Here is a 16,200-nt window from a genome sequence, read left to right as displayed (position 1 = left end):
ATTAGTACTACTCTCTTAAAGATGTGCTTAAAAACATTCATTTTCCAGTTTTAATCTGTCATTTTGCAAAAAGAAAAAGATTTCCTTCCTCACTCTGAGCTACACTTTGGATTGAAAATAAAGCAATATTTTTCATTAAAATGTTCCATTAGGGGGCTTGTATTTATCATAAAAATGATACCTGAGCGATTTCATATGTCAGTTAAATGTACAGTCTGTGTCTCTACTGCAGTCATGGTACCAGTGAGAGACAGAGGGCGTAGAAGAACTGATACTGCTGATAGTGCCTTGTTTCTGTCAACACAATCACCACTCAGTGTCTCCCTGAACACACACATTCACACACACTGGCATGGAGACAACTTAATACCCTTCTCTGTTCCGCAGACATAGCAACATAGCCTGCTTTTACTATCCCTGGGTGACCTCACTGTAAAACCTGACTGATGATACTAATATCTCGTCTTGTGCCTTTGACTTCAGGATGTAATAAAGGTTAGAAAGTGCAGGTTTCTCAGACGCAGGGCTCACCAGTCCCACACACGACTCAGCGACTACGGGCCTCATGTAAGAACATTTTTGAATCCTTAAGACGTGGCACATCAAAATTCATCTGTGCGTCTTCGCAAAATATTTGGTTCTAGGAGCTTGGTGAAGTAGTGACTACTTGCAGGGCTAGGTGGGGAGCTAACAGCCAACACGCTAGCCAGCCGGGACATGCTGGTGCTAGTCAGGCACCGCTTGTTTCTATTTTCTCTCTATTGTGCTGTTTATGTCCTCCTGCATTTTGTTCTTGGGTTTGTACATCATTTTGTTCAATAAGAGTTTTATTGAAGGGGGGGAAGCTGTCTGAGCTAACGAGAGTGGACAGTTAGCAAGCATGTTAGCAAGCATGTTAGCTCAGGTCGCTCGCAAAGTTTATTAAAAAGATATATTGTATCTTTACCTAGATATATTGTATCTGGCTTACCATTTTGTGACAGCTGTACTGTCACAAAATGGTAATTTTCGCATAGTAGAGCTAGCTACTTTTTGGTAACAGAAAGTACATGAACTCTATCAAAGTCCATGGCAAGCTGGCTATCAAACTTTTTGGCGTGGACTTAACCAGACTGAGCCTGCTATTAAAAGAGGGTTTCAGTCCGCTTCCAACTGAAGTGTGGTGCAGTTCACTTATTGTGTGAAAATAAAGCAGACCAACCAACAGCATGAATTCAGAAACTAAACTACTGTTGAATTCATCTGCTGATTGTGACTTGTTAAGAAAGCAATCTCTGTAAGGATGTATTGCCTATATTTATTGGATTGGATTGGATTTATGCAAGATTATTGGGTAACTATGTTAACACGTCATGCGAGGATTTTCCCTAATACATTAGAAAGTGAAAAGGAGTGTCTTAGCAGTTTCTCATTAAAAAGTGAGTGAAACGTAGCAACCACACAGTAACTATGCTCTCATATTACAGTTAAAAATGCCTTTCTCTATCTGTTTACTATTTATATACGATATATGAGGTCTAGTTACAGTCTCGAGTAATAATGCTCATAATCAATTATTTCTTTGTGAGCTCTTTGTGACACCAGAGAAAATAAATAAACATATACAATGCTGCATGACTTGCTATCAGTCAGAGTTTTACTTCCTGACTTGAGTCTACATAGCACTGATGATGCAGGATGACATCACCAAAACTGTCCAATGAATGAGTTACCTATATGACTTCAGGCTTACAGCTCTTGGTTTGTTTGTAATAAGTCAGTGTGAACACGAACCGGACTAGACCAAAATGAACCACACTACAGGTGTGAAAGCACCCTAAATCACGTGCCATTAAATGAAGAAATCGGTTGGAACGAGTTCACCTGTGTCCTTCATGTAACCGGGGTTGTGGCTTAGCAGTCACTTAAGAGTGTAACCAGCTTCACATCAGAGCTGTTCACATCATGTACGTCTCTGATCTTGGTTGCAGTGGTCAAATTGTGGCCACGAGAGGGGATCTAGAAATAGCTGAGGGCTCCACCCAGCAACAAGACCAGGGGGAGTCGCTCCACCTTTTCCTCCTCTCCTTCTCTCTTTAGATTAAATTAGATGCAGAATGTGCTAATGTCAAAAAGTTGGAAACAAACAAGACTCTTTGGGCTCTTTGGGACCATCTTATATGTGTCGTTATTAGATGCTTTAACAGTTAAGATAACCTCAAAACTTTTGACTCTTCCCCCAGAGTCTCCATGTTAATCCTGTGGGAATTGGACAGATCTGGTTTGTCTTCATGTGACAGGGTTTGGCTTATCTTTAGTAGTAAAACAGATCATATTCCAGAAGGACAGAGTCAGAAATGACAAGAGTGGTGTGCTGGAAACAAAAGAGCTCCACAATATATCCTAAGAGAGGAATTAATTTTTCATAACTTTTTGCGTGGAAAAAAAACACACCAGCAGTGTCTGTATCCTGGCTCATAAAGAAAGCACTATTGTTGCTGTGGTGTTGTAAAACTGGCCTCTGAGGGCACAGAAAACCTCCAGGACTTATGTTCTGTGTCTTTTGCTGCATGATGACTAAATGAAAGCCTAGAGAACGCTCAGTCCTAACACACACCTCACTGTACTACAGACGTGTGGTTCTTTCAAATTCACCACCGCAGGAACTGTTTCCAAACAAACACATCTGATAACATTTTTCCTGAAACAATCGGTATTTATAGCATCTCTGCTATTTTTGCTGGCCCTCCCTTTTGTTCTGCTAAAGTTCAGCTAGATTAGATACTGTCCTGCGTGTGTGTTTATGCGTGCGTTTGTGTTTCAGCGTCGCCATAGTAACAGAGCAGTGTGCGTGGGTGAGGGCTGCATGTCCTTGTGTCAGAGCTGGTTTTGTTGGGGTTTTTTTTCAAGGTTTTCCTTCCTGTGTTGCTGGGTGCAGCGGTGCAGTGTGCTGCGGTTTGTACCAGCCGTCTCCTAAGACTCTCCACTCATCCCAGCCTGACCAGTGGGCTGCTTTATAAACACACCAAACCAAATACTCAACAGTCCCAACACACATACTGTAGATTTACAGCAGACAGACAGTCCCCTAAGTTTTCAGGTATTCTTCAATGAAGTCTGATTCATACTAAACTATAAGAACTTGATTCGTCTTGATTCTGAAAACTGTGTCCAGATGACTATGACTGAAACCTTTTCTGCGACAAATCAAATAATAGAATTTGAACCTATATTTGCATAAAGCAATAATGTCACCTTCCTGTCACAGCCACAGAACAGCCTACACCACAATGCAAAAAGAGCCACAGACTTTGAACCACCACCCACATTAGCTTTCTAGCTAATTGGGGGCTCGTTTAGAAACCTACTGGCGGTGCGGTTCAAAGTCTGTGGCTCTTTTTGGTCACACGGCCATTAAAAGTGAAGGGAAGTTAAGCTAATGTCTTCTTCTTATCCACATTATAAACATAAACACATGTCCCAAACATCCACTGGGAAAAGTACAGTAAATGCTAAATGCTCTTGATCTGTGAAGCATTTGTTGCATGTTTGTATGAAAGGTGCTATATAAATAAAGCTGAGTTGAGTTAAATACGTTAGCTAATTAGCTAGTCAGCTGTAGCACGTAATCAAAGTCCTGACGCCACTTTCAGGCTAGCCGCTATTCCACTAGCTTCTGTTTCTGTAAATCTCTTTCTGAAAAAGTGCAACATGTATCTGGGGTTTACTTTCCAAATTTGATTTGAACAAAATGAAACAACCATTAATTTGTTAGCATTCAAAAACCTACAGCTTCTAGTTTACCAGCGTGGCAGTGCGCATACTTCATCGCATCAGTTTTCTTGCCCAAGATATTGACCCACGCTTTCATCTAATGTCATCTTTTAAAGGTTTTAGCTGTAATATCGGCTATTTGTCCTGACACCATAATGCAGTAACTTTTTACTCGACTGGCTTCAGTCTGTCACATTGGTGACCTTTAACCCACAGTGGTCTTGTGGGATTTCATTAATGCTGCTAAAAACATAAACATTAGCTTTACAAATAACAATATTACATTCCATTTTTATTTTATTTTACCGTCCTACAGACAAACTGTTGAGACGAAGTTACGCTTGGTTTTCTTTCTTCTGGAACAGAGCCCACATGTTCTGGTTTCATTTCAGCTCTCTTTCCTGCAAATGTCTGCATTGTTCAGTTTAGATACTAAATGGGGGTTCTTATTCTTAAATACCACTGATAACAAAATGCTGTCTGTCCTTGGCTTGTAAGCCAGTGTCCAGTAGAGGTTTGTTTACACTGCACGTCTGTGCCACTGTCAGCTCAGCTGTCAGTCAAACGCATTCACCGGCCTGCCCACTCAGAGGCTTGTCATAGTCTTATGCAACTGTAAATGCTAACTTTTTTTCCACAATAGCTACAGTGCATCTACTGCTTTTCTGTGTTTGTTTTATTGTTAGGAGAGGAGATCCCTTAAGCGCTGTTTGTCACAGGCCTTTCCTCTTAGGGATAATACAGAGTGTGAATGGGCTGTGATTGATAAAAACCAGAGACAGGAGGTAGCTAGTGCATCAAGGACCAGTGTCATATGGTTATGAATGAAATATAACAGTGTCAAAGCTAACTAGGCCATTTCTCCTTCTCCCCGTTCAGAATCAGGGATGCCTCGCATCACTCGTGCTGTGGTTGGTGGACAGTAAGCTGATGCCGGGGTGTTTTTTTTGTTTTTTGTTTTTTTGAACTGCTGTTGACTGATTTTCATTCATACATTCATATACACATCTGCTACACTGCCACTTCTGTCTTCCGTTGTCAGCCACTGAGTTGCTGCTACACTCTGGTGAGTCTGAACCAGTGATGCGTGCACAATGAAAATGTGGTTGTGACTGGCTTTAGTGAATCAGAAAAGCATTAATGGATGTTTTTATGTTTCATAAAAGACCCTATCCTCATGCAGCTTGAATCATTACATGCTACATACTATCACTGATGTCATGAATTCAATCATTAAGAACCATGACAGGCATGAAAAGGGCAGATGAACTATTCCACAAATTGTAAAGTGGGTAAATGGAACTGACTTGGGTTTATATTCCACAATCAAGACTATCAAGGCAATTTAGCGTCTCGTCTGTGACAAGGCGGCTGATGAGAATTACTTCTGCTGCTGCTGCTGCATATGTATCACTGTATCTGGAGCTATGAATCTGGCAGGTGCCAAGTCTGATCTCTCACCTGTTTGACAGAAATGATCAGCAATCTGCATTTCAAGAGCCAGATTAAATGTAATATAAATCATTTTTTAAATGGTTTGGACTGCTATCCCTTTTGGCAAGGCAGTCACAATAACAATTTCCCTGAGCTAAATAGATTATGCTATATTTTACTGCATCAATATCCTATATTTCTCACAGTATCGATTTGTTTATGACAAGCTAACTGAGAGAAATTGAGGCATTTAGGGCCAGTGAGTAAAGGCTGTGCGCTGGTGTTGTACATCAAACATGAAGGCACAGCCTTTCTCCATAAGCCTGCTGCCAGTTATCCCCTCCATGCGTGTCATTTGAGCTGATGGGCTTGGCTCAGTTGTCTCCTCTTCTAAGCAGCGCCAAATAGAGCAGAGCCAGCCAAAAAGACCCAAATGAAATAAGAGCTCTTTACATGTCTGTGCTCTTCTTTCTATGCTGACAGTAAAGGGCTAATTGAGCTCAGTGCTGTGGTGAGAATGGACACATGGGAGTAAAAATCAAAGTGGGCCCTTCTATATTAGGGTCTCTGTCGGTCATGCTTTTTGTATCTTTGTTCTCCAGCATCATTACCAGCAGAAGTCAAATGGGGGCAGATGATGGAAAAGTATGAGTGCCTCTATGGAGCTCAGTTAACCTTTAGAAACCTATCAAATTTGTGAAACATTATTCCTTTTATTTGGCTAAAAGCTTGTACCTGTTGTATTCAGTTGGCATTACTGTAAAAGACAACAGATGATTGATTAAAACAGCCCTGATTTAAATGACTGAGGTGAAGGGGGCACGTGGCTGTTGAACAGTCAGAGACGCTGGAAGTCAGTCAGAGCTGGGGGTGCGGATAGAAATGGAACGCTGAGCGATAGTCATAGTATTTGCTCAATTTGAATGGCGGGGATAATTTATATATAATAGTCATTAACAACAATTTCCATCAGTTTTAGAGTGTTTTACAGACCCGAACACCAACATACTGTATGTAAAAGCGGCCACACAGAATTAATGTAGGAGAACTGCAAGGAGAGGAAGAGGGAGTGAGACAGCGCCTGGATGTGGGCGAGAAATGTGACCCATGATCAGGTTAAAAGGTTATTCAGTGGGACATTGTGCTTAAACTGAACCTCTAAAACACCTCTGTGTGGCAGGAAAGTGACAACAACTGTGACTCTCATTGGCTGTCAAACACGTTAACATGTCCCAAGATACATTTTTCTTGAAGACACAGTGAAATGAAAAATACGTTTCCCAAGTTCTAATCCTGCGTTAACATGGTAAATATGTGTCATAAAAATCACTCAAAAGTGATTTTTATGACACATATTTATATCGAAATAATCCTTTCTTTTCCTGTAAAATGTGAAAATATTTTTTATGACTCGGGTGCCGTTATGTAAGTAAGAGGCGTGTGTTCTGATATTAACTGGCAAATTTAAGGGGCTAATTTATTCATCTCCTCCCACTCTAACACGGATGAGGGAGGTGTGTGTGGAGTCCACAGTCCACAGCAGCTCCATATCTCTCTATGCTAAGCCACGCTCGCTTTTGAGTGATCCAATCACATCTGAACATTCCTAAAGCTAAAGACGCTCAAGGCGCTCTAACTTCCATTTCACTGTGACGTTAATATCTTATTCGTGGAAGTACGGTTCTCAAAATTGCAACAAGAAACACATAAGAAAAAAACATTGGGACTTGGGTGCTGTCAGAGACTTTTTAAGCTAGCTTTTAGCCATGATGGTGGCCACTTGTTTTCCCAATGGGAGAATTTAGCTGACACATGCCATTCTACAGTTTGCTGTCACATGCTGAGGTCAAATATTTAATACTTAACACATTGCTGTGTAAGCTGTGTTTGCTGTTAGTCATGTTTGCTAATGTTAGCCAGTTACTGTACATAATAGATAATAGTTATATAGTTAGTTGCTGATCACACGTCGTAAGTTTATTGGAACAGCATTTGTTGGAAAGCTAGATGCTGGCGGCTAATGAGCTACCACAGGCTATATGCAGTAAACTGCAAGCTAATGTTAGCTAACTTGCTAACCTCTATGGTAAATTATAGTAGTAAGCTAATAGAGAAGCTAGAAAAGCAGTGACAACCAGCAGTGCAGTAGTGCCCTTGCCTTTCGAAAGTCAGAACAAACCTTTAAATTAGGCCTTGTAGATCTAATATGAGTGGAGATTCAGCAACTGGATTGCTTATTTCCTGCCTCACATTTGTTCAGAAACAGATTTTGGTGCCAAGGTGAAATAAGTGAAAGTTTAACGTAGCCTTCTTCATACAACGGGACCCTACTACTCATGCTCAAACCCCATCGGCTCACAGACACAGTTGTGACTTACAGAAATACCAACTCTTGGATTGACATATTTCTCTGATTGTTATTACAAAAGTTAACTGCTCCTAGAAACCACTACCATTTTTGTGTTGACAGAAAATGATGTCTGCAGACTCACTACTGATTGGTTAGGGTATTAAAAAACAAAATAGACCCCAATCATCACCACAACTGTACTGTAAGACACTGTAGGATCTGTGCTTTTTTTCCGAGTGGAACTGCTGACTGCAACAAGTGCCAAGTTTGCACACATGGATGGAATCACTTCTTCTTATTGTTACCCACAAATAGTTCTAACACTGTTACACAAAAGGACAAAAAGAGTATGACAGCTGGTACTGCTCTCATTGCTTTTCTTCCCCTTCTCCTGAACACTCAGAGACGACATGGGAGAGACCGTCCAGTGCACCTGGGACCCCCAAGACCTCCCTCCGACACAAGAACTCCCTGCCAGCAGGTACTACAGATCTATCTCTCTCCATCTGAACTCTCTATCACTTCAACTTCCTCAAGTTTTAGTGGCCTGGGGCTGTGAATTCTCTTAAAATTCCACAGTGGCACAAAGCACCCGCTTATGCACACCGAACACATACACTTAGACACTTCCTGTGACTAATTTTATCTGTAGCCTCAACTGCCGAACTAAGGCCTCCACTGTCTTTCTTTTGGCCCTGCTCCTAAAAGCAGATAAACAGAGAGAGCCAGTAAGGTTTGTGAGATGTTTCCCACTCTAAGAAGTGCTCAAATGCTGGAAGCAGCCCTCATTCATTTGTATGATTTCTATCATAAACAACTTCTTAGTTTCGCCTCAAACCCAACAGCAAAATCTCTCACACCTACTTAGATACTTTTAATTGGAAAGTCATGGTAACAGAATGGGAAAATGCTTGTTCATGTTGGCTTTGTGAACGATATTCTTGATAAATTTCTTTTAAGCACAGGAGCTCGTTGCACCAGCTGTTCACAAGTTCAAACTTTGCTTAGTTATAAAGTAAGTGTTTAGCAAGTGGAGATTTACTGAATTAAATTACTAAATAAAAAAAACGGATTGCACCAAAAAAATTATTCTTTAGGAGAGATTAGTTGTTACCAATACGCCTAGGATATTTCCCATTTCATTCTAAACAGCATGAATATTACTAACTCTGAAACACGTATTTCTCCATATATAGAAAAACAAAGTCACACCTGCATTTACAAAGCATGCAACTTCCTGTTTACATAGTATAGTAATTTACACATTTCTAAGGTCTGTACAAGCTCAGACATTCATTAAGTTTTAATGGTGCAACCCAATTTTGTAATTGACTAGTCTGAAACTAGCTAGCAGTTACTAAGAAATTAGGACGGACCTTACACACAAACTTACTGATGGATAACCCAATCCAGATCTCTGTTTTTGACTGATGTGTGCTCGTCCCATTAAAGACATTTATCCAGCTACAAAAACAAAAAGTGAGTTCAGCACTGGCTTGGTTTGTCTCATAAAGATAAGTAAATTCTCCCTGGACCAGCACAAGTTTACAACATACATCTGCAGACACCAACGAACTAATGGAAATGTATTTCTCTCCTCTCATTTCTCTCCAGTGAATGGATTTCACTCAGGTGGTAGTCCCTTGCATCATGTGGAGCATTCACACAACAGTCTGGTTAGGAAGAGCAGTACAGAGCCACAGGTAAAGCTGTCTGACTATTGTTATTCCTATTCCTTGACAACACGATACACACTCACCGCAGTCTAAAGATTTTGTTGAGAGAGCATAAACTCTGGCTGAAAAAGTTTCCAGTGAGCCATGTTAATGTCATACTACTTCCTTTTTTACATCATGTCATAGTGTAGAGAGACCAGAAACAGGGGAGAGAGAGGGGTATGACATGCAACAAAGGTCCCCTGGCGGAATCAAAATCATGATATGCATACTTAGAGTTTAAAGTATGCAGCGGGCCATAAAACCAAAACAATGGGCTGAAAGACCTTAAAACACTCCATACAGCTGAGGGGAACTACTGTTTTGGATAATTCTTTGTGGTTTTGGTCACCACAAGCTTCCCCTTTCATATTACATGTAGTCATTTAATCCATTGTAAATATAAAAATATTGATTAGTGCAGCTTTAAGGTTCAGTACCCAGCCCTACTCTCAACAATGTAATGATTCAACTGAAATTAACACACAAAACTGTGGAAACAACAACCTACATCCTATAGCATCATTATAATGTCATAAAAATAAGTCACAGACAACACGGCCTGTGTTTGATGATAATGATGTATGATATAGTCTTTTCACATTTCAGATGATCAAACCTCCTCTCTCTTTTGCCTCTTATTATTAATGGAGAGGCTGATAGCAGTTAGAGCAGATTAATCCCCCCTACAGTATCTGCTCCCTTGATCATAATTAACCAGGGTGCAGTTATACAGGATCCACCCACCACTTATTCACTCCGTCTCCTCATTTCTCTCCTTTTCTGCATCTTACTCTTGTGCACACACACCCTGTCATTAAAAAATATAAACACACTTTTGCTACCTTATACTTTTCATCTCACTTTATATTTCTGTCCCCTCCATACACTCTCACACTGTTGGTTTATCGCAGGACACTGGAAATTACTCTATTCTAAGCTTAAGTGTTAGAATTTACACACACACATCCACATTCACACACAAAGAGAGAAAGCCAACCATGCTTTGCTTTGCTCTGCAGAACTATCCTCCCTACTCTGCACAGCAACGCACACACACTAACACACACACACACACACACACACACACACACACACACCAGCAGCAGCAGCAGAAGCAGAGAGAACACCAGTCAGACACTAACAGTGCTCGCCAGGAAAACAACTGTGTTTGTGCGCGTGCGAATGACAGTGTGTGTATGTTGAGCAGTCATGTCTGACACGGAGGACGGAGGTTTTGACGGAGCGTCCTTCTTCTCTCCGCAGAGCCCGGGATCAACGTCGCCCACCAGGAAACATAACAAGGAGACCACGGTCACGGTGAGTGGGGCAACTAACGGGAACTCTTAACTAACCATGAACTCACCCTGGCTCTCTACAGTAGCCCTGAAGGACCAGATCTGATACCAGCAGAAGAGAGCTTAAGTATTTTTTTCCCCAAGTTTGGAAAGGATAATATTGGAAAATGAAATTTCCTGGAGTGCAGATTGCCCAGGTGGGATTTATTTTCCCAGATATTTGTTTGCTGCATCAGTTGTCTGCATAAAATACAGTAATACATATATTTAACGCATTGGGAAAATGTACAGAGTACTAGTAGTAAATATTATCTAAATTATTGATATGGATTAATAATTACGGGGCACCACCCTGGGATCAGGGACCAATAATCAAATGTGAAAAACAGTCTCAAAGGTGGCTGTCCACATTAAAAGGGGCGACAGTGAAGGGTGAGATCCGAGCACTGACCATCACAACCAGCTATTATCACAACATGTACACACAATAAGCACAGGCAACTGCTCTTTAAAAGATACAATAGTGTTTATTTAACCGTAGCACTGATTAGCAATCAATAACTTCGACCAACAACCACTATCGTCTAGTCTAAACACAATAAGCATACAACAATCAGCAAGCATGTAAGATGTATTTGTGTGTGTGTTTATGTGTGTGTGTGTGTGTGTGTGTGTGGACAATAGAGAGGGGGGTGCAAGGAAGGTGGCGGCCATGTGGGTGGTCGTCACCAAATTGCGGGCAGACCCGCGAATCTCAAACAGAGGGACAGAGCTAAAACGGGAGGACGAGCTCTATTTGTCCTCAAGATAACGTGCAGCTTAGCTGGCTAAGCCACGTTATCTGGGCCGTTTGAGATGTGTGTAAGCGTGTAAATGTACGTGTAAAGATGTGTGGATTAGTGGAGAGAGAAGAGAGAGGAAAGCACACAGAGTAAGGCACAAGGAATCTCAAATGCCATGGCAAAGCGTAATAGCTGTCCCTTTATCACACAGTAATCTGGCAGCAGACTTTCGTACAACAGCCGTGTTACTGGACCTTAGCCTGACACAGTTAAAACAGCCCAACAACGTGGTACAGATACAAAATGGAACCTGCTAACACAAAGAACACACAGCAATTTGAACGCAGCGATCCGTCACTTTCCAAAAGCAATCTCTGTCCAGACACAAGCCTCTTACATGAAATGGCTCTCGGCTAGCGGTTGATGCGTCAGTTGGTTTGGATTTGTCCAGCGGAGTTCCTCTCAGACTCGGACGCTGACGAAGCCGGGTCCAGTGGCTAAAGTGTTCCTTTCGGGCGCAGCAAAGGAGAACAGCGGACGACATTGGTAGGAAGAGGGGCTCAGCAGTGATCTTGCTCTCCGTGAAGGGAACGGCCAGTCCGTGTCTATTTCTTCTGCTGGTATGGAATCGTTATGGGGAGTAAACGATCAGGATCCAAAAAGTGTTCAGCAAACACAAAACAGTCTGTTTCTCGTCCAGCGAGTTAAGACTCTTCCTAGGGAAATTAAAGTTCACGTGAAAAGCGTCTTCTTGTGGTAACAGCAGTTACTGTGAAGAGAGACGTGATGCACCCCCTTTCGTAAATGGGTTACTGTGGAATGGCAACGGCAGTGTGGGGCGCCAGGCTTAATAGAGTAGTCATGCGCTGTCTTGCGTGTCTCATCCAATAGGAGTCTGTTGTTTAGATTCAACTGAGATCTCATGTTGGGTTCAAACGAAATCTCCTTCTCCTTCCTATTGTCTGTTCTCTTTGTTTCTCAGTCAAGCCTCTTAGTGAAGGCTTTGGCCTTTCCAGGTAGGCCTGTCCCTGACACGTGGTGAGGCTAGGCGAGGCCCAACAGTGATTAATTTCCTCTTCAGTGTTGCTTTCTCTATATTTCCAATCCACTGTTGTGAGAAGTGTTTGGTTCTTGTTTTCAGTTGCTAGTATACAGATACACAGTGACATCATCGTAACCAGCATCCAGATGATTTTTCCTCTGTTGTCAGGTCGTCGCATCCTGTTGGGCCTTATGCTCGGTAAATAGCAGAGGTGCTGCTGTGACGTTATGGATTTCTCTCTGACTTTTATTTTCTTAGGAATTTTTTTTTTTACTGTACATTTAAAACCACAAGCTTGGGGTGGGGGGGGTGGTGTATGTCTCAGCTTCCATAGCAACCAGAGTGATGCTACTGATAAACAGATGGTTCTAACAGGAAACAAGAGAGAAAGCGAGGTGAGGAGAGCTACACTTGGTACCAATTTAACTGATACTGTAAAGGTCAAGACTTAAAGAGGTAATTTGACCCTTGGCTAAGCCCTTTTTCCATTCTTGCACGGCACATATGCAATTTATAATGATAAGAGTGGCAGATTTACCACTTGAAATTCTTAGTAATGTTTTAAACAATGGGTCCTTGATTTCAGACAGAAGTAGACAAAAGCAGCTTCTTATTTTTGGCCAATGACTCTTGATTTTGCTAGTTGAAAAGACAACTGTCACTAGCAGCTGACTATTTTTAAAACGAGAACCCTGTACATTTTTAAATAACTAAAAGTTATTAAAAGGTCATGGTGAAGCAGCCTTGTAATGCAGGTTAGCTAGTTAGCCATATTATAGCACAATATTATGAGGTGAAAAAAGGATGCTTACTATAGAAAAAAAAACTTGGGCAAACAAAAGGTTTGGTTTATGCTTTATTGTTCATATTTTCAAATAATATGTTTCATTTTTACAAGAGTAAAGGTTTTGAGCGTGAGGACTAATCGATGAGTTTTGCTAACATAACTCCACCTTGGATAACTGAGCTTGTGTAAACAAGTGTAAACATCCCCAAATCCGATAAAGAGCAGGACAGACCTGCTAACGTTAGCTTACTAACTAACTCTGATACAGTAGCATCCGGTACCAGCTGCCATGCAGTGGATGTTCCAGTCCTGAACAAGGCTTTTTCTAATGTAACTTGTAACCGCGCAAAATAATTAAGTTAGCTAATGACATGCTAACTCTAGGTTGCTATTGTGAGTAGTAGTAAGCTAGTTACTCAGGCATGCTAACTTTAGGTCCGATAAACACACTGTAACCCATTCCTTGCAAGTTCACTCTTGTGTTTTTTGTTTTCAAAAGGCCAACAACAAACATCACCCTCCAAACCTTTGGATACTGAATATCTTTTATTATACACACTGCTTCAATATGTGGAAGCGAAAGCTTGGCAGGCCTGCTGTGCCCGGCTTTGAGGGTCAAGCTAAGATTGGATATTCACTGTTCGCAGGAGGGGTTAGTGAATGGTCAATTGATCGAAGTCACCGGAGGTCAGGAAAGAAAGTGCTGGAAGCAGTGTATGCGCGTGAATGCAAACAAACTAATCATTTATTGGAGACTTTTGGAAGTAGTCTTGCCCTCATCTTCACCAAAGGAAGCGGGGGTCAGTTTAAAGCTCTGCTAGCCGTCAACCTCTGGACCTCAGCAGTGATTAAATAGGAAGCCACTCCCTCAAACAAATTATAAGCTTCATAAGCCAAGATAAGGTTGAATTAGAGACCGTTTCTTCTTCTTGCATTTCAATCTGAATATTGGCTCTGGAAAAGTAATCAGCAGAACTGTATTTGTCGATTTGCTCTGAAAGGCGAGGCTTTGGCATTAGACAAGGGTGCTCTCTGGTGCCACTGAAGTTTTTTAAATAGAAACAGTCTATCCTCGCTGCAGGCTGTTTACCTCCTGAGGTTAATTGGAATGAATGTGAGAGAAGATAAAGCTCCTTTTGTTTGCCATGGAGTCTTTGCTAAACCTGGTGTCTGTTTTTATCTCTTTATTGAGAAGACGTGGCTTTTCATTTTGTTTAATTTGGCTTTTCTTTTTTTAAGATGTGTGGTTTCTTTCCTTTCCTTTTTGTTTGAATCTGCAGAGCAGGTTTTGCATTTTCATGGCAAACCAGAGTTTCTGTTCTGCTAAACCTGGAAGTGATGATTAGTCAAATCCTGACCTTGCTTTTGTATCCAGAGCAGCTGTGATGTCAGAGAATTTTATTATCCTGTGTGACTGCATTTCATAAAGCGGAGAGGTTAGAGGTGATTGTCTTCTGCCTTCCCTACCACCCTAGAGGTTTAAAGAAAAAATATATAAGCAATGCACCAAGCCCCCTGAGCACAGAAATTACTAGAGTGACATGCATTGCGTACAGTCCTATTGAGCGTAACCCCAGAGCAGAACCAAGCAGCTCACAGCAGGCACCGGATTCGACATTACTGCTTCTGGGAGAACAAGCAGACAATTAACTGCACCAAGATAATTAAAGGCAGTCTTTGGGAATCCATTTTGCTGATTGCTCTGGGCCAAAGTAGAAGTTCAGAGTGTTGTGGTATAGAGCTGAACAATGAATTCCAAAAAGGCTGAGAACCACAAGGGCTCTGTATTGACAATAGAGTCCCCAAGGAAGGGATGAATAGAGAAAAGTGAATGAACAATACTGGGTTGATTGAAAATGTCTTCTTTACTTTGGTGTGTTGTCAGAGATGCCGAGATGAGAGTGTTGCCAAAGCAACAGAGTGCAGACTATCTTGAATAGAAGAGCAGAAGTCTGTGTGTGTGTGTGTGTGTGTATGTGTGTGAGTGTACTTCTATAAACTGTCAACACATGGAGCACTAATAGTGCTGCTGTACAGTACAGTGGCATCAAAGCAAAGTTGTCTGTCATGATACTATAAACTTCCCCATTAAACTGCCCTCTCTTGCTGGTGCTCTCTCTCTTTCTCTCTCTCTCAGATTAACTGTGTGACGTTCCCGTCGCTTGCGTGCATGCCGGAGCAACAGCTGCTGAAACCAAGCGAATGGAGCTACTGTGACTACTTCTGGGTAAATTCACCTCAACATTTAACAGGCTATAAATTAGCTGTCTACCGGCCCATAGCACAAACTGGCTGTAATTTATCTGAGGGCGTAGATCAAGACCAATACCGTAACACCAAAAAACTGCAAATCTTCCTCTCAGGCAGCTCGGCGTCATACACATACTGCTGGAATCAACGTAACTTTACAGTTATGTTAGTTTCTTTGATGATGTTTTTTACATCCACTCTTACATTGCAAACAGGAACTGCCAGTAGCTAACGGAGCATAAGTTTTCATGGTTTCAGATACCCTAAAATGTGAACTAATATAAAACACGGCTTCGGTGTATTCCACAGCTAACTTAAAGGCTGTGTCCAAAATCACTCCCTATCTACAACATGGTATTAGTATTGTACTATATTTTCTGCCAAAAAAGTTATGTCCATGTCTGCTAACAGTCTCAAAATAAAATTATATAAATGCAAAAATTACAGTCAAGCATCCTGTCAGTGATGATGTAAAATGATGATGATGACTGGTAACTTTCTAAAACCTCAATTTACTATTAAATGTATCATATAGGGAGTGGTCTATGAGTGATTTGCGACACAGCCATTGACTCCATGGTAACATTATACTTACTGCATACATCACCTAAAGCATGATAGATACTGTAGTGCCAAAAAATCAGAACATAGTCATCACGAAAGTGACCAAATCCATCCAAACTGTTTTCAGTTTTTGACAGTACTAAGGTGTTTCTCTGTGTTGAAAAACTGTACAAGAGAAAAAATCAGAGCACAGGGAAATTGTGTAAAAAAAGATTCCCATGTATG

At 41.2% G+C, this 16,200-nt stretch overlaps 1 protein-coding gene across 2 annotated transcripts in view; it reads left to right on the top strand.

Annotated features, from left to right (window-relative positions):
- LOC122867164 (growth arrest-specific protein 7-like) overlaps positions 1-16,200 on the top strand; it is a 62,217-nt gene that overhangs the window by 21,944 nt on the left and 24,073 nt on the right. For both annotated transcript variants that reach the window (XM_044177571.1, XM_044177572.1), the window contains 4 exons: positions 7,941-8,018; positions 9,152-9,240; positions 10,519-10,572; positions 15,299-15,388. In XM_044177571.1, coding sequence (XP_044033506.1) covers positions 7,941-8,018; positions 9,152-9,240; positions 10,519-10,572; positions 15,299-15,388 — 311 coding nt within the window. The remainder of the gene's footprint in view (positions 1-7,940; positions 8,019-9,151; positions 9,241-10,518; positions 10,573-15,298; positions 15,389-16,200) is intronic.

This window comes from Siniperca chuatsi, linkage group LG20 (genome assembly GCF_020085105.1).
Source record: "Siniperca chuatsi isolate FFG_IHB_CAS linkage group LG20, ASM2008510v1, whole genome shotgun sequence".
Lineage (NCBI taxonomy): Eukaryota > Metazoa > Chordata > Actinopteri > Centrarchiformes > Sinipercidae > Siniperca > Siniperca chuatsi.
The sequence above is the reverse complement of the archived record's forward strand: the minus strand, read 5'-3'. Positions and strand labels throughout refer to the sequence as shown.